The sequence below is a fragment of the Pseudophryne corroboree genome, chromosome 2, assembly GCF_028390025.1.
Source record: "Pseudophryne corroboree isolate aPseCor3 chromosome 2, aPseCor3.hap2, whole genome shotgun sequence".
In the NCBI taxonomy this organism is placed as follows: domain Eukaryota; kingdom Metazoa; phylum Chordata; class Amphibia; order Anura; family Myobatrachidae; genus Pseudophryne; species Pseudophryne corroboree.
The window spans coordinates 431,057,078-431,082,463 of record NC_086445.1 but is presented as its reverse complement, the minus strand read 5'-3'; the positions used below and the strand labels follow the sequence as shown (position 1 = coordinate 431,082,463).

Sequence of the window (25,386 nt, the reverse complement as noted above, 5' to 3'; positions counted from 1 at the left end):
TACAGACGCTAGCGGCCAAACACAGGTTATTACCTACGCGTCTGAAGTCATAGAGATATCTCTTTCTTTTATCTATTATTAAACTTTGGGGCAGGCGCTGTAAACTACGCCCAGTCAAACCAGACCCTGCCCTGTTTTTAAAAATACTGATCACAAATCTTAAGCCTGTGGATAATAAGAATTCAGCGTTACTTTGAAGCGTGTTTGTAATCTGATTCAAAAAACTGGCAGCGTCTAATGTTTCTTGCGGCTTACGATGCGAATAGATGGCATTGTGTAACCCACCCCCCTCCAATCTAAGCTGAACGCGGTCGGCCGGATCCACGCCCGCAAGGACACCATCGAGCATGGCCTGTATAGCCGTATGAATGGCTCGAACCCCCTCTACAAATGATGTAACCCTGTCCAAATTAACAAACCGATAGTGATTGTGGTACTCAACGGCTCTGAAATTCGGTCGTTGTCGTTCATAACTGTTAATTGCCTCTAAGTATACATGTTGCCGACCTTCGTCATTACCGGGTGACTCAACACGGCCTGCATCATCATATATGGGGCTTGCATCGCGCTCAATATTGTCAGCCTGTGATTCGTCATTCGGTAATGCATGGGGTGGGGATTGATCTAAATCTACACGCCTCGCACTGTGCTGACCGCCTACCACATGTTCCCTGTGCCGCTTGCGTTTTCTCAATTGGCCACCTACCGCATGTTCCCTGTGCCGCTTGCGCTTTCTCGATCTGATTAATGTTGTTACAGCCTGTTTCACCTTTGCGCGTCGGAATAACTGTGAGATCTTGTATGTTAAACAAGGTTTAATTCGTGGTTTTTTTTTTACAGTCATTTAAATTTAAAACACGTTTCAAACCATTGCCTAGCATGCCTAGTCACGGATCAGTTTCATTTATTTCTGCAAAATGATGTATGTTGGCTTTAATAAATTCAGTGGTCTTAACCGACCGATCTATGTATTTTGACATGACATTCATATACGTCTCAACAACTTCTTTAACAATGTCTTGTTTACATTTACTACCGTGGCACACACCTTTAATGTGTTTTAACAAGTATCCGGCTTTTACGCCCATGTTCTCAACATCTTCCCGTATCTTACCCAACAGCGCGTAAAATTGTATTTCAGCGTCTTGGCCTAATTGTTCTGAATTTTGACATTCATCAACTATGTCGGGCGCTAGCCCTCGCGCCGGTACACAAGCATCAGCCGATGCGTGTACCAGGGCTGTCGTTGTAAAAATATTGGGCATTGATGTTACACAATCAACCGTTGTAGTATCACCAGGTATTCCTGCAACGGCTGATAATACTTCATCAGAACTATTCTGCGGATCTTGTGTCGTTGACTCTACACAGTTTGTAATAAGCTCTTGCCCATTTATGTCATCAATATCTGATATCACAGGATTACCGGCTATGTGTCTTGTTTCTGTTTCAGAGCAATCCTGTGTATCGGTAATAGTGATGACATCGGATTGCGACAATTGCTTAACATTACTTCTTGAGTCAATATTTGATAACAAACCAATGCCTGCTATGTGTCTTGTTTCTGTTTCAGAACAAACCTGTGTATCTGGAATTGTGATTACAGCGGATTGCGACAATTGCTTAACATTACTTCTTGAGAGACGCGATGCCCTCTTAACCTTTACAGTCTTTGTATTACCAGCGACATCCCGGTCTGCAGTGTTAAACGCTGTGTGTTTTGATGTTACAGCAACATCATTACTTACGCATGATACAGTTTGTAACGCGATCCTTCTCCGTTGCGGCTTATCATTTTCGGAATATGACAATTTTCTTTTCAGATCTGTAAATGTTGAATTATGACTTCTCTCATTCGTTCTTGGTCGAGCTGGCTTTCGTTTGTTCGGGACGATACAGCCGTTATGCACAGCCATAACTGATGACCTAGCAACGTCCTTATGTACAATTGCCGGCGTTACGAATTGATGGTTCTCCGCTTCAGCGGCGGTTGTGCGTTTTGATATTTTCCCGCTTGTACTAGGTCTGTGTATCTGCGCGCATGTATCACTGACTGTTGGTATCAAAGGAGCATAGCGTCTTGCTACAGCATCATCTGTAATACATATATTATAAAATAAATATAAACGACTCTGCATGTAAATCAGTATTTAAATCACCGCATAACAATATACCATATAACAGTGTTTGATTACACACCTGCTGCTGCGAATTGATGGCTTTCCGTTTCAGCGGCGGTTGTGCGTTTTGATATTTTCCCGCTTGTACTAAGACGGGGTATTTGCGCTACTGTATCACATCCTGATGGTATCGTCGGCGCATAACGCATTGCTACAGCGTCATCTGTAATACATATATTATAAAATAAATATAAACAACGCTGCCTGAAAATCAGCATTTAAATCAACGCATAACAATATACCATATAACAGTGCTTGATTACACACCTGCTTTATATTCGAATGTTTTAGCACGACCCCCTGTCGCGTGTGGGAAAAACGGTTGCTCATCAACAACATTGCTGTTCTGTATAGATGTGTTGTGACAATAATCAGGTTTGTTCAATATATCCCGTAGAATAACATCAGCCGTCGCATCATCCATTTTTGTGGCATCTTTAGCCGGTGAAAAATGAAAAATAAAAATAAAAAAAATAAAAAATATTACATACGGTATAAAATTAGAATAACATGAAAAAGCGATTCATTACTGAGAATATAAAGTGTGTACAGTTGACAACAAATCAGCACAACTGTACAAGGTTTATTTTTAATTCTTTAGCCGTGGAAAAATAAAAAATAAAATGAAAAATAAATAAAGATATCATGTTACTCACAATCTGGCGCCAATTCCAAAATATTATTAAAATCCGGTATAGCGCTGAAGTCTAAGCCAAAGGGACTATCAACAGACAAATCGAGATTCTCTGTATTTGTGATTACTGTCAAATCGTGGGAAATAAAAATGAGAAAATAATAATTATTTAATAATTACTATTTAATAATTACTTATCAATGTATCCAGTCTGTTGTACGTTCATACTATTTAAACTTTTAAAAATGAACAAATTGTAGACCTTGACTATAATTTCATACTATTTAAACTTGAAATATAAATAAAAACGCGTCAATGTCCTTTATAGACATAGCTTACTTTGAGAGGTTTGATAACTTGGCAAAGCATCATCATCATCAGAAGAAGAAGATCTGTTTCTAACCATGAAAGTGTTTTTGTTGTTGATGTTCTGCATTGTCTGTCTCTGAAAATGAGAGACGGTTAATTTTAGTTGAAATATTGTGTTGGCGCATTCCCAAAATGAACCACTAGATGTCGCTATTACCACATATTTAAATAACATTCAGACAGCCACATTATTAAAACTATATGTTCTATGTGTTACAATGCATCGCTAAACAACTACATCAATGTGGTATACCCACATTGATGTTGCTGTTTAGCGATGCATTTCACATATGAGTGCATAATGCGCTTTGTACAATAGGTTTGAAATATTAACATATTATACATGTATGCCTAAAAACAAAGGATGCAATGGCAGGACAGAATCGTGTAACAGTGTGTATATCGTGGCATAGAAACAACATATTTAAACAGCATTCAGAGCCATATTTGTAAAATAAATAAAAAAAAAAAAAAAAAAAAAAATGCAATATGTATAAATATAATAATAATAATAATAATTATGATAATAATAATAATAATAATAATAACAACAACACTTACCATTATAACTTCAAGTGTGTATAGCTGTGCGGCTTCAGTTGAAATTTCTTCTCAGTGCACTTCAGTGATGTGGTCTGTTCTTATAACACTGGCTGTGAGCCATATGGCCCCCACCAACCTGTGGTACGCCGTCCCACATTTCCAAGATGCTTGGGCGGGACTTTTAAATATATAAATTCTAGTCTATAATTTAGTAAATGTGATAAATATTTTCAGTTACAATAAAGATATAATCTTTTAGCTGTTTCTTAAATGTCATACACAGTGCATCAAACGCATACCAAATACATTTATATTATATATACAGAAGAAAAAAAATAAATAAATAAATAAAAAAAATAAAAATCCTGAGTGGTCTAAACTACTTGTATAGATTGAATGGAAGTCATTCCAAATGGGTATATCTTATACTGTAGAATATGAGGCTCATAAAAAGCGCATAAATTATTTAATAATAAAATGAATTTATAAAAAGCATTATACAGAAGTTCTTATGAACTAATGTGCATGAATACAAAATTATTTTATGATTCCATAAATATACACTGGCTTACTGATTTGTAGCTAAAATTACAAAAAATATTGTCTTTGTACATGAATACAAAATTATTTTATGATTCCATAAATATACACGGGCTTACTGATTTGATTAGGACCCATCACCATGATATCTCATTATGGTATGTAATGAATCCAAAAGTTGGAAAAATCCGATTTGAGTTAACACATAAACCTGTAGGTGGTGCTAATGTTCCTCTACAGAGATAACAATCGAAAATGGTCATGGTCAAATTATAAGCAATGGTCATGGTCAAATTTGCACATCGTGCTTCTGAGGGGTTTCTGTGACATTTAAAATGACCTTTGTGACATTTTAAAATGATCTTTTAATTAGTGCCATGTGTGATGAACCCTTGCTTCTAAGAATGGTCATGGTTAAATTGTACATCGTGGCTTCTGAGGGGTTTCTGTGACATTTAAAATGACCTTTGTGACATTTTAAAATGATCTTTTAAATTAGTGCCATGTGTGATGAACCCTTGCTTCTAAGAATTGTCATGGTTAAATTGTACATCGTGGCTTCTGAGGGGTTTCTGTGACATTTAAAATGACCTTTGTGACATTTTAAAATGACCTTTTAAATTAGTGCCATGTGTGATGAACCCTTGCTTCTAAGAATGGTCATGGTCATTAGTGATTATCCTTTTTAAAACTGTAACATGTGTGACTCATGAAGTTTCAGCTGCTGGAATGTAAGAACATTTTGTGTTACAAAAAAAAAAAAAAAAAAAAAAGATGTATTTTAAAGTGTGTGTCATATGTGACATTCTGCGACGGGGTGTTGCGCGACACTCTGCGACTGGTGTTACGCGACAATTTTTAATACGGTTTAATATCGAACACTATAAATTTTATATTAATTTTATATTAAGCGATATAAAACACTATAATTTAATATTAAAAGGGGGCGGGTCCTAGGGCAAGGGGGCGTTAACAACTGTCAAGTTTGACAGAAAGGTTGACTTTATCTACTAATATAGCATAATATAATATTTAGATATTTCTTCTGGTGGCACCACAGATATGCAAAATTATGTTTTAACAGTATATGCAATATTCAATCATTGGTGAAAACAATAAGCTCTAAACGGTAATACCATTAATATATGGATAGTACTTTTTTAAATACAGTAGTATAAATTCTCTTTAAACATTTTTTCTTGCTAATTTATTAACACCAAACTACATGCATCAGTTTAGTGAGGTACGTGAGTTACACAGTTCTAGGGCAAATGGCAGATTTGCTACCATCCACAGCAAAAGAAAGATTCTACATATATTTATTTTTGTGTGTGTGTGTGTGTGTGTGTGTGTGTGTGTGTGTGTGTGTGTGTGTGTGTGTGTGTTTTCACTATCAACTCATAGTGTCTTTACATAAAATTAGATATTTCTGAGATATTTCTGAAGCCTTAATGCGATACTGATAAGGTGCCATTACACACTCTAGTTAACTGCAGATTTCTCACAAGAGATGACCGCCTAGACCCCAGTTGACCATGTTGACCTATTAACTGTGTAACTAGACACTGTAGATCTATAGACCACATGGGATCCTGTCTCTAGGTCGACGGTAACTAGGTCAACACTATCTAGGTCGACCACTATTGGTCAACAGTAACTATGTCGACAGGGTTTCTAGGTTGACAGGGTCTCTAGGTTGACATGTTCTAGGTCAACAGGTCAAAAGGTCGACATGAATTTTTCACAATCTTTTTCTTTTTTTTACTTTTTCATGCTTAATGATCCCCGTGGACTATGATTGGAATGGTAATCTGTGCCGAGCGAAGCGGTAGTGGAGTGAGGCATCTTGTTTGCTCACCATGTGAGGGGACACAGTGCACTAATTGGGGTTCCCGGTCACTCTACAAAGAAAGCAACACCAAAAAAATATAAAAGACTCATGTCGACCTTTTGACCTGTTGACCTAGACCATGTCGACCTAAAGACACTGACGAACTAGAGACCCTGTCGACCTAGTTACTGTTGACCAATAGTGGTCAACCTAGACACTGTCAACCTAGTTAATATCTACCTTCCATACCACACCCAGACCATATACAGATGTAGCCATGCTCATCTATCCTCCATGTGGCGTGTAGTGTGAAAAACTAGTTGCATTACTTTTGCCTGCGCCTTGTTGCAGTGTGGTGTATTCAGTCACTGTGTAAGAAATTGAGTATCCATCGTGTGCAATACTGGTGTTCATCCACTATGTGTTGCTTTTGAAAACCACGATTGCGCGTGTGTCTCCATTTTACAGCCAAGCAATGCTTGTAGTTTAATAACTACTTTTTTTAGATGATCTCTACATTAATTAGAAGTGTGAACACAGAAAAAGACTGACTCGGCGTCTCCAACGCACACAAAGAAAAGCACAGTTCAGAGTTCTACACAACTCTCTAAAAGAAAAAATCATTACAATCAGCGATAGAGTTGGGACACACAGCACTATAAAAAAATTACAGTGAGCGACATCACTATGTCACTGCAGGTGTCAGCCACCTGTCTACATGGCTCTCTTGGCATAGTAGTATCGCCAATTGTTACCATGCCTGTGAGCTAGGATTTGATTCCCACAAAGGACATACTTGTATTATATATATATATATATATGTGTAAAAATTACTATGCACAGTTTTTTTTTATATTATATTTTTATTGAGTTTTAACAGTAATGGAGGGGGAGGGGGGTACAAAAAAAAGAAGGGGAATATGGAGGGAAGGGGTTAGGAGGTGCATCCAGGTCCAAAATGAAAAATGCATGGAAATACAGCCAAATCGGTTCACACGGCAATATAACAATATAATAATATAAAAAGTGTCAAGTTACTGGCTTGATCATGTGCAAATACAAAGACATATACAATTACGGTTCATATTTGGTGAGGTAGATCTAGCATCTGGCCCATGGGCTCTTGCTTGCCAATAACTACTCCACAAGAACCAGCGCAGCCAGGGACAAGTGAAGAATAATAAGATGCCACTGCTATCTCAAACTCATAGTGGGATTGGATCATATTTTCAATAGCTTCAATAGCAGGGACAGTTGGTGTATGCCAGTGACGGGCTATCAGAAGTTTAGTTGTGATAAGTATATTGGGGGTCATTCCGAGTTGATCGCTCCCTAGCTAGTTTTAGCAGTCATGAAAACACTATGCCACCGCCCACTGGGGAGTGTATTTTAGCTTAGCAGAAGTGCGAACGCTTGTACAGCCGAGCTCTGCAAAAACAATTTGTGCAGTTTCAGAGTAACTCAAAACTTACTCAGTGCTTGCGATCACTTCAGCCTATTCGTGTCCGGATTTGACGTCACACACCCACCCAGCGTTCGCCCAGCCACACCTGTGTTTTCCCTGGCATGCCTGCGTTTTCCCTGGCATGCCTGCGTTTTTCCAAACACTCCCTGAAAATGGTCAGTTTACACCCAGAAACGCCCACTTCATGTCAATCACTCTGCGGCCGTCAGTGCGACTTAAATCTTCGCTAGAGACTTTGCAAAACCACATCTTTCGTTGTACCCGTACATCACGCATGTGCATTGCAGGGCATACGCATGCGCATAAATGCTGTTTTTTGCCCTCATCGCTGCACTGTGAAATTGGTCAGCGAGCGATCAACTCAGCATGACTCCCATTGCCCATTAAATAATGACCTTTAGGTGAAAGGTCACAAAAGTATACATGGAGAAGAGCTAACTTCAGGTGAGTGGACATCAGGAATCATAGGACTCTTGTGATAAGGATAAATACTGAGTTCCATAGACTAGTGATTGTCGGGCATGACCAAAAGATATGCAACAATGTTCCCACATTGCCACAATTTCACCAAAATAGGTCAGAGGTAGAGGGTTGCATGGTGTGTAAATGAGCATGTGTTAAATACTAACGGTGGAGAAGTATGTGAAACAGTTCAGCATGGGACAAACATCTTGACAATCGAAAACTGATTTGAAATATTGATTTCCAGTACTCGTCTGAAAATGTACAGGCTAGATCAGCTTCCCATTTAACCTGGGATGTGAATTTCTTTGAAATTTGAGATCCAATGTCAAGGTTATACCACCATGTGATGGACCCCCTACTATCCTTTTTAGTAATTACTGTAAGTCACAAAAATATTTAGGTATGGTGGACATTCTGCAGGGGGACCATATAGCTCCCAACAACCAGTGTCATAATTGGATACATTTGTAAAAGTTTTTATGACATAGGGAGAATCATGCTTGTATTTGATGAAAAGGTAACAGAGAGCCCACAAAGTTCACCACATGGAGAGACACCATTCCTCAGGATATCCATGATTCAAACCACAGATCTGATGTAAGGCTGGCTAGACTCCTAAGTGGAAGGCAGGGAGACATCATTCAGTTTGGATACTAGTTCTAGCCACGCTTGATGTGTGGATTGTACTACACATGACCTAGAGGCCATGTGCTTCCTTTCATTTGCTGGGAGTCACAGCATAAACGCCAAAGGGAATGGGGATAACAACCCTTGCTCTAGTTAGACCCAAGACTTGGGGTGATTCAGACTGATCCATGCTACCATCTGGGCAAGGACACAAGCTATTTGATAAGACCACAAATCAGGGAAGCCCAAACCTCCCTCCAACTTGGGAAGGAACATTTTTTTTGCGCAAATCTCGGTATCCTACACTGCCATATATATTTAACAAAGAGAGAATTAAAGTTAGTCAACAAGCAATGAGGGAGTAAAAGAGGGTTAGTTCTAAATAAATAAAGAAACTTGAGTAGAACCATCATTTTCAAAGTCGCAATGTGTCCAATCCAAGACATGTTGTATCATCCATTCTGTAATCAAAAAAAGTAATTTTACAAAACAGTGGGGGATAATTAGCTGAAATTAGATTAGCCACTCTCAGGGTTATCTGAACCCCCAAGTATCTGAGGCTTCTATCCTGCCAGACAAAAGCATAGTGGGCTTTTAGGGATGATAAGAGAGTAGGAGGGAAACTATCTGGGAGTTCCTCCATTTTAGAATCATTCATCTAATAATATGAGATCTTATATTCTCCTAACACAGCATTAATGGCCTGCAAAGACATCACTGGCTCAATAAGGGCACTAAAAAAAAAGTCCACTAACAAACAGACCTTATGGGACCTATCATAGATAACCAGACTCTTAATGGAATCAGTGGATCTTATTTTCTTGGCTAAAGGCTCAATTGCAAGAGCAAAGACCAGAAGAGACAGGGGGCAGCCTTGGCGAGTACCATTGGAAATTGGAAATATTGAGGAAAGCATACCATTCACAAACACTAGGGTTGGAATAAAGTGTCAATATAGAAGAGAGTGCTCTAGCAAATTTTCGGAGAATTACATAGAGATATCCCCAGTGCAATTGATCAAATACCTTCTCCACATCTAATGAGAGCAATAATAGGGGTACATCTGAAGCAGAGAAGGCAAGATATTATTAACCCATCTGGTGTTATTTGGGGATTGCCAACCAGGGACAAATCCCTCCTGCTCCTGATGGGTAAGGGATGGAAAAAGTTTCACTATAACTTTTGCATAAATTTTCACATCCGTATTAAGCGAATCTATAGGCTAGTAGTTGGACATGGTGGCTGGATTTTTACCAGATTTCGGGAAGGTTACTATCCAAGCCTTGAGCATCTCTGCTTCATTAAAGGCCAACACCAGTACCGGCACTAAGGAGTCCTTAAAACTTTTATAGAATAAATTGGTGTAGCCATCAGGACCAGGTGCCTTCTCCAGTGGTCGGAAATCTATAACACTGCTGATTTCCTCGGAGGACCATGGCCATTCAAGGAACTGGCGGAATTCAGACTCAATTGAAGGGACATCAATGCCATTTAAAAAGGCCTAATATCTACTTGCGTGGGTTGAGGAGTTGAAGGATTCCCCTTCAAATTATAAAGGAAGGCATAATAGTCTGCAAAGTCATCAGCAATAGCCGAGGGGTCAGTAATTTTAATGTTTCTTGCGTTGGTAATTGTCTTCACCCGTAATTTAGCAATTTTCCCTTTAAGTTTGGTAGCCAACATTCTTACAGCCCTGTCTCCTTGAATGTAAAACCTCTGTTGTAGTTTGAAGAGGTTCCATTGAACCTCTGTCAGGGCAAGGGTGTTCTATTCATCTCTAACTTTAAGTAGTTCTTGATAAATTATCTTGTTGGATGAAGAGGCTTTAAGTCAACTCTCCAAGACCTCCAAATGCTTCTTGATATCTGCCTGGTGTTTACAAGATGCTCTAAGGATACGAGCTGCAGCATGAATTGCAGAGCCTCTAGCTACCGCTTTGAAAGCACACCAGTGCGTAAAGTGAAAAGTATCTAGCAGGTCATTAGTGTCTAAATATATGGATAGTTTTTGAGAGATGGTTTGCTTAGCCTCAGGATCAGAAAAAATATACCTGCCAAGGCATCTGGGTATAGGGGTAGTTTTCACGGAATTAAGGTCCCAACATATTAATAGTGCCAAGTGATCAGGCCAAGACACCTGCAGGATAGAAGACCCCGCACTCTCTGAAGAGTCCATTTGTCTGAGATCGATTCAAGAGTAGGAGCCGTGTACTGGAGAGTAATAGGAATAGTACCTGCATCCACAGTTTTTTTTTATTTTCCCAAAACAAGCTCTATTGTGCTTCATATACAGACTCAGACATGCACATAGATATACAGTCAAAATTAGAAAAAAGCTGTAGATGCTACTTTTTACACAGATATACAGTACAAGTATGGCTTTTCAAATTAGGAAATACATTTTTTAAGATACAGAGTTTAATGTACTTCTTCCCAGATCTCAGATCTCAGATACCCTTCTTGGCAAACTGTCCACAAGTTCCTGGGCATCAGTAGGTGATACTTTTTGCAATTCTGCCTTCAGTACAGTGACCAACTGTGACACTGAAGAAGGTCAAGTCAGTCTAGAAAACTCCAGCTCTCCAATTCATCCCAGAGGTTTTCAATTGGGTTATGATCTGCACTCTGAGCTGGCAAGTCCATCTTGGTTACCACATTTTCTCTATACCAATCAAGTGTTGCCCTGGAAACATGACATTGTGTAGCCTTACGTTGATCCTCTCTTCAATCTCAGTTAGCTTCTCCCTGCAAACCATTTCCTTAACAAATTATCTAATTAGTGACCCTCTACTCATTCTGTACCTTCATGCACATGCCTGCTGCACACCATTTCACTTGTGTGTGGGGGGAGGAGGGTGTACAATCACTTTTGTCTACCATATGGCTGTCTGGTGTGAGGGAGTGAGGGGCGAATTACCTTTTGAGTCAGAAGTACATAGTGAGATCAGTGCCTCCAGAAAGAGGATGTGGTATGCACAGAGCAGCATTTACAAATCCCGCTCCATCCACAATATGCCCCCTGTCTGGAAGCACTGATATCTCTGTGTGCTTCTAGCTCAGCTGGTGATCTGTGTTTTACTGAATGGGAGGGGAGCTGCGTGATAAGAGATATTGATTGGGGAGATCTGTGTGTGTGTGTGTGTGTGTGTGTGTGTTTGTGGGGGGGGGTTCTGTGTGGATATGGATCTGTGTGAGTGGAGAGAACTTTTTTAAGGGGGTAAGCTGTTTAAGTTATTTGACAGAAACCCCTTTCACATTGCCAAAATAACCCAGATTACTGCTGGGTAAATTTGCAATTTGAAAGGGTCTGACCCGGGTTATTAAACCGGGACACAAAAAAAGCACTAATTGCATGTTCCTGTATCTCCTTTAGTTTTCTTTTGACACCTCATCCACGTGAGCCAAAAAAGTTAATTTTAAATAACATCCATAGAGTGACCCCGATTCAGTGTGAAAGGGGCCAACCCAAGAGTATCCTGGGTCAAAAGCGCAGTGTGAAAGGGTCTGACCTGGGTTTGCAATGTGAAAGTGTTATGAGTTGGTCAAGGCAGAGCTGTGTAATGGGTGATCTGTGTGAGAAGGGGTGAGCTATGTGAGGGGGATCTGACTGAGCAGAAAGAAAGCTGTTTGAGCGATCTGAGTGGGGAGAGGCTCCCCTTTGTTTGTGCAGAGGGTGGTTCTGTGTGAGAAGTGTAGAGCAATGTGAGGGGTGGAAGCTGTGTAAAGTAGGATCTGAGTTAGTGGGGACAGCTTTATGTGTGTGGGGGTGTTTGTGTGAGGAGGATAGAGCTATGTGAGGGGGGAGCTCAGTCAGGAGGGAGTGATGTGTGGGTGTGAAGAAGAGCTGTGTGGGGGATAGTGTATGTTGTATTTATATATACATTAATATGGGGCCTTGTGGTGGAATATTGCCTAGAGAACTGGGGTTTTAATCTGGCTCTGTTACTCACTCTCATGAACTGAGATTGCAGTCACTCACAAAATAGTGGAGCTGATAATTCACAGATTTGTGTGGTAACTGGAAAATACAAATATACTGTACTGTAAAAGATCATAACAACTATATAGCACAAAAGTTAGCATCCCCCCTTCCATGTATAATATATTATGAATCTATATAAACTACTCTATAGTCCAAATGATGACAACCTATAAAACAAAACTCCTTCAAAAATAAATAAATAAATACATAAATAAATAATACCAGAATATTTGCAGTCCTCCAGTACACTGGTATACAGTTCTCCATTCAGTGGGGGAAGGCTCTATAGTGTTTGCCTATGTTTAACATAGACCCAGTACAGTACTTTACAAATGTGGTGGTGCTAGTTACATATTGGGGTCCCCATGAGTTTTTAAATTATTTATTTTGAAAACTGTATGCGGGTAAAAGTTGTCCAATTGCTCCTTTCAAGTTAAGCTATTTTCATTACACTCAACAGAGGTCTTTACTTGACATGCACAATGTTATAGACAGATTAAACATGGGGTAACATTTTATCAAATTTGAAAAACTGTAATTTTCTCAAAATCTTTAATCATAAAAAGGTTCTCCACTGAAACAAGAGCTATCCAACAAAATAAATCCTAGTCTTAAATTTTCCTCTTCACTGAGTTGTGCCTTCTCAAAAATACCTAAAAAAAACAAACCTGTCATTTTCGTCAAACATTAAGTGGAGGAAAACTGTGACATTTTACACTTTAGATATTTCTAATCTGATATTTTTTTGCCTTTAAAATTGTCATGCAGCACCAAGCAATGGATGTATGTGGCCATACCACATTTCAGCTAAGTGCATCCAATACCTTTTGACTTACTGTATAACCCCTCAATCACTATGTCACCCCCAAAAAGTTAACATTTTAGACACATTTTAGCACTATTAGACATATTAAATCTCAAACAATTGTTCTTTATTGTTACCAGATGACCCTTGAAGTGCTATTATTTAACAAATTAAACTCCAGTGTACAGAAAATAATGTATAATGTACTACTAACATCATAACAACAAAAAGTATAATGCATTTCTTAACATTTATATGCTTACAATTTCTTCAATCTAGTATAAATTGCTCTTAAATTGTTATTAATGAGAAGGAGATTTCATTGTGTACCAGCTTTACTTTGCCTAAAGGTATACAATCACCACATGGTCACCCTACAGAGTGAGAATGTGACAAAAATCATTGCTACAGTATGTTCTAATGTACTTTATATCATCTCAAAGTTCTCAATTTAAAGATCTCTCTCAACACCAACATCATCCAGTATGCACCTGTTTGGAAGTGGATTACTTTATAGATGCTCGGTCTCAGGTATAAAATGCAAACTGATGCTGATGACTGATTGTCTAAATGATTCTGAATTATTTCACCTTATGCTAATACTATAGTAATTTGACTGCTGTGATATATTTGCATTAAACAGTAATATTTGCAATCACCTGCAGAAGAAAAGGTATTCCCATTTGATCTTTTAAAGACCGAGACTACAGATGTGTGTTTTGATTTGAATTCAGTACCTTAATTTATCTTGTTTTTGCATTTTGTTCTAATTTACTTTTATAAAGTAAATGAGATTTAATTATGTGTTTATAAAACTGTACAAATATATACAATATTCAATATGAATTGTGTATTGTAATTTTAACCTGTATGACTATCATTGTTAAGCCATTGTGTAAACTAGTCACATATACTAAAGTACTTAATACAAAAAAAGAGAAAACTTATAGAAAAATCTGTACTTTAATAAAATCCTGTATTTCGACATTGCGCAATGTTGGTTTCTAATCTGAGGCTTGCAAAATCAGGGTGTAAAACACACTTTTGATTTGTGTACATACCTACAGGTAATATATACTTATTCTTTAGATTAGTATTTATTATTACTATTATTATTATTATTATTATTATTATTATTATTCCCATCCCAACACACACACACACACACGAGAGCCCCCAGACACAGAGCAACATCACCAATGAACGGTGCACTGTGGCATATGTGGCTTTTCCATCAGTGGCTTTTCCCATGATGAAGGTGCTACGGCACCGAAACAGCTGTAGGAGCTGCCACTCATTCTGATATGCTGACATGCTGTACTGCTAAGTACCAATTATTTCTATTGCCTATGGCTATGCTTGCACATTGCACTTTGTATGGAGTTTTGATGGATTAAAATGAACTAACTCAACTTGCTGCTACTTTTTGGTGTGCTGGTTTATGTGGGAACTCCGCATTTGCCTATACATGATTATCTGACTGGGCACCCATTTGAAATTGGAAAGTGTGTGCGATTCACTTTCGATTTGTATATATATATATATATATATATATATATATATATATATATACATATATGGTTTCCAATTCAGCCGGCACTCAGCAATAAATAATAAATGGCCTTGGTGCCTAAATCCAAAAACGTGTACATAACCAAAGATGGTTGAATAATGGCACTCAAGAGGCAGCTTAACATATGCAGCAACTGGTCATGTTATCAACGTTTCAGGGGTTGAATCCGTTTCTCAAGACATACCAGGACAAACAAACAAACATAGAGACACTTACCCCCTCAAATAACCACAGACTGTGTAAACACTACCCGCCGCGTCTGTCATGCCCACTGCCATTCACCGGAAGTCCTCACACACTGCACTTCCGGGTCACAGCACCCGTTGGTTTCCTAGGCAACCCAGGGGTATGCGTTCCATGGGAGACGGAAGGCACTATTCAGATAACACAGGCACTGCAGGAGGAGGGAGCAGAGGAATAGAACATGAGATGAAGAACAGCGTTACAACATATTACAAATTACATAAAAATGAAAAACATAAACCACTAGTACATAAACAAATGTAACAAGAAATTAAAATAAAGGGATCAGAAGGGAAGCAGTAAATAGTTCACAGATCGGTGCATCCTAATATAATAATACATAACATTTAGTTATATGGTATTACTAAATCATACAAATCAGAACTATCACCATCAGAGACATATAAGCACGAAGTTATATTCAAAGATTCACAAAACTAAGAATCACATATTAATATTCCAGTTGACTTTTTCGTTCAGGCCATTCGGCCACATCATATTGAGCCTATAGATCCATCTGGATTCATCCAGCAACAACGCCTTTTGTGGCGATCACCACCCCTTAATGACAGTAAAGCAATTTAAACATGCATGGGATAGACATAAGGATATTCTTACAAAGAAATAAGGATCAAATAAGGTTTGAGGTAAAACCAGTGGTCGAAGTGGGGCGGTATACGGCGGTATGGTATACCGCCACTTCTTCCACTGACCCGGAAATGAGCCCAGAAAGGGCAGCAGGAGGCGAGGGAAGAGGCCATCCTGCTGCACATGGTGCTCCCCGTCCCTGCGCGGTGGCCGGCGGCTATGTAGAGCGCTGTATTAGCTCACAGCCGCTCACCGCTGCCAGCCGCCCGTGCACACCGCTCACCATCCGCCCGCTGCTCCCGCTCACCAGCCGGCCGCCGGCCCCGCTCACCAGCCAGCCGCCGGCCCCGCTCACCAGCCGCCCGGCGCCAACTCACTGCTGCCAGCAACAAATAAGGTAATGTTCCCCTGCTGTCACCTCTCTCCCTGCTGTTCCTGTCATCACTGTCACTGTCCCTGTCGTCACCCTCCCTGTCGTCACTCTCCCTGTCGTCACAGTCGTCACTCTCACTGTCGTCACTCTCCCTATCGTCACTGTCATCACTCTCCCAGTCGTTACTGTCATCACTGTCGTCACTCTCCCTGTCGTAACTCTCCCTCTGTCGTCACTCTCTCTCTCTGTTGTCACTCTCTCCCTGTCGTCACTCTCTCCCCCATCTCTCTCTGTCGTCACTGTCTTTCTCTGTCATCACTGTCTCTCTCTGTCATCACTGTATCTCCCTGTCGTCACTCTCCCTGTCGTCACTCTCCCTGTCGTCACTGTCATCACTCTCTCCCTGTCGTCAATGTCATCACTCTCTCCGTCGTCACTGTCGTCACTCTGTCCCTGTCGTCACTCTCGTCACTCTCCCTGTCGTCACTGTCGTCACTCTGCCTGTCGTGACTCTCCCTCTGTCGTCACTATCCCTGTCGTCAATCTCTCTCCCCCTGTCTCTCCCCCTGCCTCTCTCCCTGTCATCACTGTCTCTCCCTGTCGTCACTGTCTCTCTCTGTCGTCACTCTTTCTGTCGTCACTCTCTGTCGTCACTCTCTGTCGTCACTCTCTCTGTCGTCACTCTATCGCTGTCGTCACTCTATCCCTGTCGTCACTGTCGTCTCTCTCTACCTGTCGTCACTGTCGTCTCTCTCTCCCTGTCATCACTGTTGTCACTCTCTCCCTATCGTCACTCTCTCCCTGTCGTCACTCTCTCTCCCTGTCGTCACTCTCTCTCCCTGTCGTCTCTCTCCCTGTCGCCTCTCTCTCTGTCGTCTCTCTCTCCCTTTCATCACTGTCGTCTCTCTCTCCCTGTCGTCACTGTCGTCTCTCTCTCCCTGTCGTCACCCTCTCCCTGTCGTCACTCTCTCACTGTCGTCACTGTCGTCTCTCTCTCCCCGTCTCTCTCTCTCTCCCCGTCTCTCTCTCTTTGTCATCACTGTCTCTCTCTGTCGTCACTCTCTCTCCCTGTCATCACTCTCCCTGTCGTCACTCTCGTCACTCACTGACGTCACTCTCACTGTCGTCACTCTCTCCCCCCTGTCGTCACTCTCCCTGTCGTCACTCTCGTCACTCTCCCTGTTGTCCCTGTAGTCACGCTCTCCCTTTCGTCACTCTCTCCCTGTCGTCACTCTCTCCCTGTCGTCACTCTCTCCCCCGTCTCTCTCTGTCGTCACTGTCTCTCTCTGTCATCACTGTCTCTCTCTGTCATCACTGTCTCTCCCTGTCGTCACTCTCCCTGTCGTCACTCTCGCTGTCGTCACTGTCGTAACTCTCTCCCTGTCATCAATGTCATCACTCTCTTCGTCGTCACTGTTGTCACTCTGTCCCTGTCGTCACTCTCCCTGTCATCACTCTCGTCACTCTCCCTGTCGTCACTGTCGTCACTCTGCCTGTCGTCACTCTCCTTCTGTCATCACTCTCCCTGTCATCACTCTCTCTCCCCCTGTCTCTCCCCCTGCCTCTCTCCCTGTCGTCACTGTCTCTCCCTGTTGTCACTGTCTCTCCCTGTCGTCACTCTCTCTCTCTGTCGTCACTCTCTCTGTCGTCACTCTCTGTCGTCACTCTCTGTCGTCACTCTCTCTGTCGTCACTCTATCGCTGTCGTCACTCTATCGCTGTCGTCACTCTATCCCTGTCATCACTGTCGTCTCTCTCTACCTGTCGTCACTGTCGTCTCTCTCTCCCTGTCATCACTCTCTCCCTGTCGTCACTCTCTCCCTGTCATCACTCTCTCTCCCTGTCGTCACTCTCTCTCCCTGTCGTCTCTCTCCCTGCCATCTCTCTCTCCCTCTCGTCACTGTCGTCTCTCTCTCCCTGTCGTCACTCTCGTCACTCAGTGTCGTCACTCTCACTGTCATCACTCTCTCTCCCCTGTCGTCACTCTCCCTGTCATCACTCTCGTCACTCTCCCTGTTGTCCCTGTCATCACGCTCTCCCTTTTGTCACTCTCTCCCTGTCATCACTCTCTCCCTGTCATCACTCTCTCCCCCTGTATCTCCCCCTGTCATCACTCTCTCTCCCTGTCTCTCCCCCTGTCGTCACTCTCCGTGTCGTCACTCTCTCTCCCTGTCTCTCTCCCTGTCATCACTGTCTCTCTCCCTGTCATCACTGTCTCTCTCTCCCTGTCATCACTGTCTCTCTCTCTCCCTGTCATCACTGTCTCTCTCTCCCTGTCATCACTGTCTCTTTCTCCCTGCCGTCACTGTCTTTCTCTCCCTGTTGTCACTGTCTCTCTCCCTGTCATCACTGTCTCTCTCTCCCTGTCGTCACTGTCTCTCTCCCTGTCGTCACTCTGGCTGTCCCTGCTGTCACAATTTCAGCTCATTCAGTGTGCTACAATGTGAATTTTGGCTCATTCAGTGTGCTACAAGGTGAATTTCGGCTCATTCATTGTGCTACAAGGTGAATTTCGGCTCACTCAGTGTGCTACAAGGTGAATTTCGGCTCATTCAGTGTGCTACAAGGTGAATTTTGGCTCATTCATTGTGCTACAAGGTGAATTTCGGCTCATTCAGTGTGCTACAAGGTGAATTTTGGCTCATTAGGTGTGTTACAAGGTGAATTTCGGCTCATTCAGTGTGCTACAAGGTGAATTTCGGCTCATTCAGTGTGCTACAAGGTGAATTTTGGCTCATTCAGTGTGCTACAAGGTGAATTTTGGCTCATTCATTGTGCTACAAGGTGAATTTCGGCTCATTCAGTGTGCTACAAGGTGAATTTTGGGTCATTCAGTGTGCTACAAGGTGAATTCCGGCTCATTCAGTGTGCTACAAGGTGAATTTCGGCTCATTCAGTGTATTACAAGGTGAATTTTGGCTCATTCAGTGTGCTATAATGTGAATTTCAGCTCATTCAGTGTGCTATAATGTGAAAGGGACACCAGTACTAGATAGTATAAGGGGTTCTACTACATGGGACACGCCCCCTATTGGGTGACCACGCCCCATTTTTGGGTGGCCACGCATAATTACATCCTTGACTTTTGCATACCCCCACTTCAAAATTTCCACTTCGACCACTGGGTAAAACTATGGAAAAAAGGGGCAGACTAGATGGTCCAAGTGGTTCTTATCTGCAGTCAGATTCTATGTTTCTATGTTTCAATACTGTACTCTATTAATAACGTTTGTGCAATTAAATATTCTTTTTATAATGAACCATGTTTCCTTCCTGCAGTCAATTACTGTACCTGCCCATGTTTCTTTAAAAAAAAAAAAGGTTTTATTTTATAGACTAAATAACAAAGAAAATGTTCATACAGCTTGAACATATGAAATACTAACAAAAGAAAATGTTAGCACATAAAGTTCTGCTGATATCCATTAAATATAAAATAGTTAAACATAGAAAACCAGACAATAAGAACATAATATAAAAAGTTATAGAGTCATCGGGGGATATTGTAAACAGACCCAAGTTTCATTCCAGAGTGTTGAATGGAAACAGCTTTGAATTTGTCCTTTTACAGAGGGCAGTTGGGAATCGATAAATCTTCCCCAAACTGTGCTGTATGCCCCTTTTTTGGAAAGAAGCCTCAAACCCATCCATACGCATTAAAAAGAATAATTTTCCTCAAACAGGTCTAGAGAAGGGGGGTTCGGTTGGATGTACATCTAAAGGATGTAATTGTATCCTCTGCAGATCCAGTCAGGAGTACCTTTTCACCCCCTTTAGAAACCTTATTGCCTCTTTGAAGTATTTCCAAAATGGCCCACTCAGGGGAGAGAGGGACATAGTTAAGCAAATTATCTGACGCAAATCACCAGATACACACCCAAAAAACCCTAAGTACCAGGCATGACCATAAACATTGCATTAAGAAATCATCTAAGCCTCACATTTGGGGCAATGGGAGTGAGGACTGAGGTCTGCATATTCCCATACCCTATGCTGATTTATAAATCTATTGTAGCTATATCAAATGCTTTCATGAAATACAAATGTGGTTGCAATGACCAGATTCACTTTACAATGTATTGTTCTGCTTAGAAAGTGATTAGATTAGATTTACATAACTGGATCTTAAAGAAATCATAGACTCAACAGTTTATTTTGAAATTATTTACAGTATGTATCTGAATATATCCTATTAGAATTTAATTAATCTATTTTGTACATTATTCCAGGCTCGGACTGGCCCACAGGGGTAACCACCGGTAGGCCCCACTGCCTGGGGGCCCTCCTCGTCTAGGGATCAGGTTCTAGACTGTGCATTTGAATTATATATTATACATATGTTACCTTATACTGCACAGGATTATGATGTATTCTCTACAGTACATTGCTGTCATTAATCTGGCACATTATCATGCATGCACTAACATTAATTACTATATAAATTATCAAGGAATCCAGACCAGGTACTCTATAATGGTTAGCCAAACCTTTGTGGTGGCTGGCCACACACCCTTTGTAGGCTGGCCACATCTCTAATCATGGTCCCCTACCACTGCATACCTCCGGTGGGCCCTTTATGCTCCAGTCCGACACTGCATTAGTCTCACTGGTATATAATTCACAGGCTTTGACATTGCTTAAGTCTACTTTCCACCAGTCTTTTATCATAAACAAGTCCATAAATATATCAATTCCTAAAAGTTTTTAGGTAATCACTAAGATGTTTCCTTAAATAACTTTTTTCTTTAAGCAGAAAATGGACAGACTGTCAAGTTAAATTCCATTTCAAATGATTTGTAAAGAGAATGTCATTTTTACTACATTTAAATGGCTAGTTTTTAACTTGACAGCCTTTTATTTTCTTATGTAGAAAAATAGGCATTTTGCAATCACCAATAATCAGTATTAGACTGTAGCATGAAGGGCCCACTGGAGAGGTAGGGGCCAATAGACCAATAGAGAGTGCATTAGATAGATAAATAGATAGATAGATAGATAGATAGATAGTAATAACTGCTAGTATATGCAGGATAAAGTGCCATATTAATAACCAGAATGTACTGTAGAATGTACATCATAGTCCTGTGCAGTATAATGTATATAATAAGCATAATGTCAGGTGGTGGAACGCCAGGCAGTGGGGCCAACTGGAAGTTTGCCCTGTACCCCTGTTGCAAGTCCGACCCTTCAAATAAGGAACTGCTGGAGAATGCACACAGGGACAGGGCTCAATTTGCACCAGCAACTCTTCAGTGAATTACTTATTGCAGCCTGGTTGGTTCATTATGAGACACAGGAGGAATCAATGCATACTACAAAAGGACATGGAGAAATAATTTGTTAACAGCAAATGCTGTAAATGCTAAGGTGCAGAGCCTTAAACACAGAGGCCCTGAATTTGTACCCTAGTAGATCTGTATTAAAACATTTCCTTGACTCTACCTTAGAAAAAGGCACAACTTTAGTAGGGTCTGAGTTTGAGTTGGTAGCAAATTAAAACAAGTAATTTTACACTGTGGTTAATTGTGGTGCACTGCAGGGGAAAGAGATGTAGATTGGGAGGAGCATGTACAAACTTAAATCTATATTGCAGTGTAAAAATAAAGTTGTCCAGCAATTTCTGGAAACATGCAAAAGCAGACAAAGTTTAACCTGCATGCAAATAAATCAATACCATGATGTTTCAGCTTTCCTTTTATCCACATTAACCAGTATTCATCTTTTCATAGCTAAATGCTATATGGTTAAGGAGACAATCATGACATTTTATGCATAATTTTATGTCTCAGCGCTATGTCCTAATAGACTAATGCAGGAGACTTCACAGAAATCTGCAGATCACAGTCCCGATGACTATCAGTAGGAACTATGATCTGACCCATTTGGTATACACAATGCTCATATAACATAAATGCTATAGCATTATGCATATGGAGGCATATTCACAAAAGGGGGATAATACGATTACTCTCTAGCAGCCTCCATCTGGCTCCCGCATCTGACACTGTGCATATCCGTTCTTATATTTACTTATTGGTCTATCTGTTATATGATATATAATGATATGGGATATATGATGAGTCATTATGAAGGAGAAATGGTATCAGCGCTTGTTATGTGAGCTGATACTACTTCTTCCCCATGTATGACTGTAATGGTGTGCGGTACATGACAGCGCTAGGCTGATGCACTGTGAGGGACCTGGCAGGGATCGCCGGAAGGGGGAGATTTTACTCCCCCTCTCTGGCAGTCAAAATGTTCTTACATCTCGGTGCTAGTGCTTCCTGCTTTGTCTTGGTAAAGAGGCAAAGCGTGAAAAGCCATACTGGCATGATATGTACCAGTATCATACATCTGCCCCCAAATTCTCTGTTATATTCTATATTAAATTAATGTGCACTTATTTAGCTACATTGGTCTATTTTGCTCCTATAAAACTTGCTACCATTGCTCCTACGTGGGGTACTATATGGTGGCATGACATACTTCTACTTCATTCCAACTTCCCACTTAGAGCACAGCAGCACTGGCAGTTGGTGTTGGGACTGGGTATGGGGTCCCAGCACTGGCAGAGCAGCAACAGTAACGGAGATGTGTCCAGCTGGAGGCACATCTGTGAAAAGGTCCTGGCGCCAGGACAGATGTGGTGGCATTTTAAACAGCTCATGGACTGGCAGCGAATCAAAAGAAGCAGAGGCCTTTTGTATTTGGCGAAATGGCTGCTTTAACTTGGTTGCTGGTTCGTGAGCCATGATTGGCTTGTTGACAGCACCAAATTTAAAAGGCCTCCACTAATTTGATTGGCCACCAGTCTGACAGCCATGCTTGGCTTGTGGATGGCACCAAGTTTAAACTTTTTGGCGGGTTGGGTATGGAATCCCGGAGGAGAGGATTCCAGTGGTCAGAATACAGATGAAGAATGCCGGTAGCAGGGTGAGCACTAGAAAGCCCCTTGTTGGCTCACTGCACTCACCCTGCTGCGGGCTTGTTGGCTCACTACACTTGCTACAGGTTTTGTTCCCATCTATGGGTGTTGTGGACACCCACAAGTGTGAATCGCCCTGGCGCAGCTGTCGATATTCTTGGCGGTCATGATCCCAGCATCGGTATTCTGACCGCCATTATCCCGGCTGCCGGGATAGTCACTACGTCCCCTTTTTGGCACATCTGGACTGGTGCTGGGGGTGAGAGGGAGTTTAGTGTACAGAAATGCAAAGAGGTGAGAGGTGCAGGTGGGAAAAATGTAAGAAGTAGGCAGTGAGAAGTGCAGGGGTTAAGAGGGAAGAAGGGGCTTAAAGGGTAGCCAGAATTCCCATTTTGGGTACTGTTTGCTATCATAATGTATATGTCTGCAATAGTATTTGCACAAGATGGAACTAATGCAGAGTTGGGAGTAAAGCAAAAAAAAGGAACAACTTTGCTCATAGATAAACCATGTTGCAATGCAAGGATGAAGATACTTTTTGTTTTGGGGGGATGCTGTATTGTCAGCTTTTTGTAATTTAGGGTTCATCTAAGAACCTCTGCACCTTTTAAATCAGTATTTTTGTAGGAGAACAAAATTCCAGTCAATTAACTTTATTGTTTGTCTGAGCTTTTCAAAATTAGCCTACTTAAAAAAAATGTATAGTTTTGTTTCTTATATAGTGTTTTAATATGAGAGAAAAAAAAGAAAAATGACCATGACATGAGCACTCTTTCCTAAGTAGCTGGTTAATTCTAATTTACAGAAAATATCAGTTTAATTAGATAGAATTAAGCTTCTCTTGTTGTCTGTTATAGTGGAAAAGGGATTTGTCTATAAGAGTAGATAAAAGTCTGCTTCCTCTGGCAGAACCATTAGTTTCAGTGTCCGTTTAATACCTGAGTAGATAAAATCACCTATAATGAGGACTTGACATTGCTTTGCTGCCTTTCCATTTGCATTATTCATTAGATTTTATAACCAACTTTTATACTTGGTGATCTATAACAAACCTTAATTTTCATTATATGTTGCCCAGCAATCACAAACAACAGTTTTAGCCACTATTATAATGGTAATTTAATCTTATTAGTTGTTGTCTTGTTTTAATTAGTAAGCTCAAACATTTGTTATTATATTGTACATTTCATTTATTTTTACACTTTTATTATAGTCCAGAGTGTGGACTGTTCTGGGAATATATATATATATATATATATATATATATAGCTATATATATGCATTTACATATAAAAATTTACAAGGTATAGGCACTCACCACTTATTCCAGAGAAGAATACTTTTATTCAGTCATAACAGCATCATAATAGCCAAATGATGCTGTTATGACTAAATAAAACTATTCTTCTCTGGAATAAGTAGCGAGTGCCTATACCTTGTGAATCTTTATTGTTTTACCTGTTGGCTACCATGGAGCACCGCCCATCATGACTTTGAAGCTGTGAGTGTGGACCTGAAGTTTCTATACAGTATATATATATATATATATATATGTACTACTTGGTTTCTGAACTGTTACACTGGGGATTTGCACTCCATTTATAAACTGATTATACCACTTGATATATATTTAGATACTCTGTTAAAAAAACAGAGTTAGAAGTTGTCTCACACTTTAACCAACAGTGCACCACTGCTGTAATACCACATTTGGCACAAACTATGTTTTTGTCTAGGACAGTACAAAATGTGGCAACATTTCATCAAGCAGGAAAAGTGGTATCAGATCTCCTGTTATTTGGTGCATATATATTAATTGCAATTTATATTGAAAACGTTTTTATAAAGAAATATTGTTTTAAGAAATGTCATATTTTTAATTATATTTCAAAATGTTTCACTATCAAGTAAATTTTAATTAATGGTACTGTATATCAACATTCATGAGATGAAAACATCACTTTGCAATTTAGACCAGATGTGTGTCAAACTAAAAGGTACTGTAGCCATCACACTGTGGGGTCATTCCGAGCTGATCGCTCGCTAGCTACTTTTAGCAGCCATGCAAACGCATTGTTGCCGCCCACCGGGGAGTGTATTTTCGTTTTGCAGAAGTGCGTACGCTTGTGCAGCAGAGCGGGTGCAAAATAATTTAGTACAAAACAAGACCAGCCCTGTAGTTACTCTTTGTGTGCGTTGATTCTAACAACAGAGGGATGGCTTTTAACGTCACACACCCGCCCAA

The 25,386-nt window shown here is 40.5% G+C and overlaps 1 protein-coding gene across 1 annotated transcript; it reads right to left on the bottom strand.

Annotated features, from left to right (window-relative positions):
• Nucleotides 1–355: 355 nt before the first annotated feature.
• Nucleotides 356–2,678, bottom strand: LOC135050857 (uncharacterized). Its single transcript, XM_063957148.1, has 3 exons — nt 2,448–2,678; nt 2,200–2,343; nt 356–2,095 (listed from the first exon to the last, which is right to left on the bottom strand). The coding sequence occupies exons 1-3, from the start codon at nt 2,602–2,604 to the stop codon at nt 888–890; spliced, it is 1,509 nt and encodes a 502-aa protein (XP_063813218.1). The 5' UTR covers nt 2,605–2,678; the 3' UTR covers nt 356–887.
• Between the last annotated feature and the right edge of the window lie 22,708 nt (nt 2,679–25,386).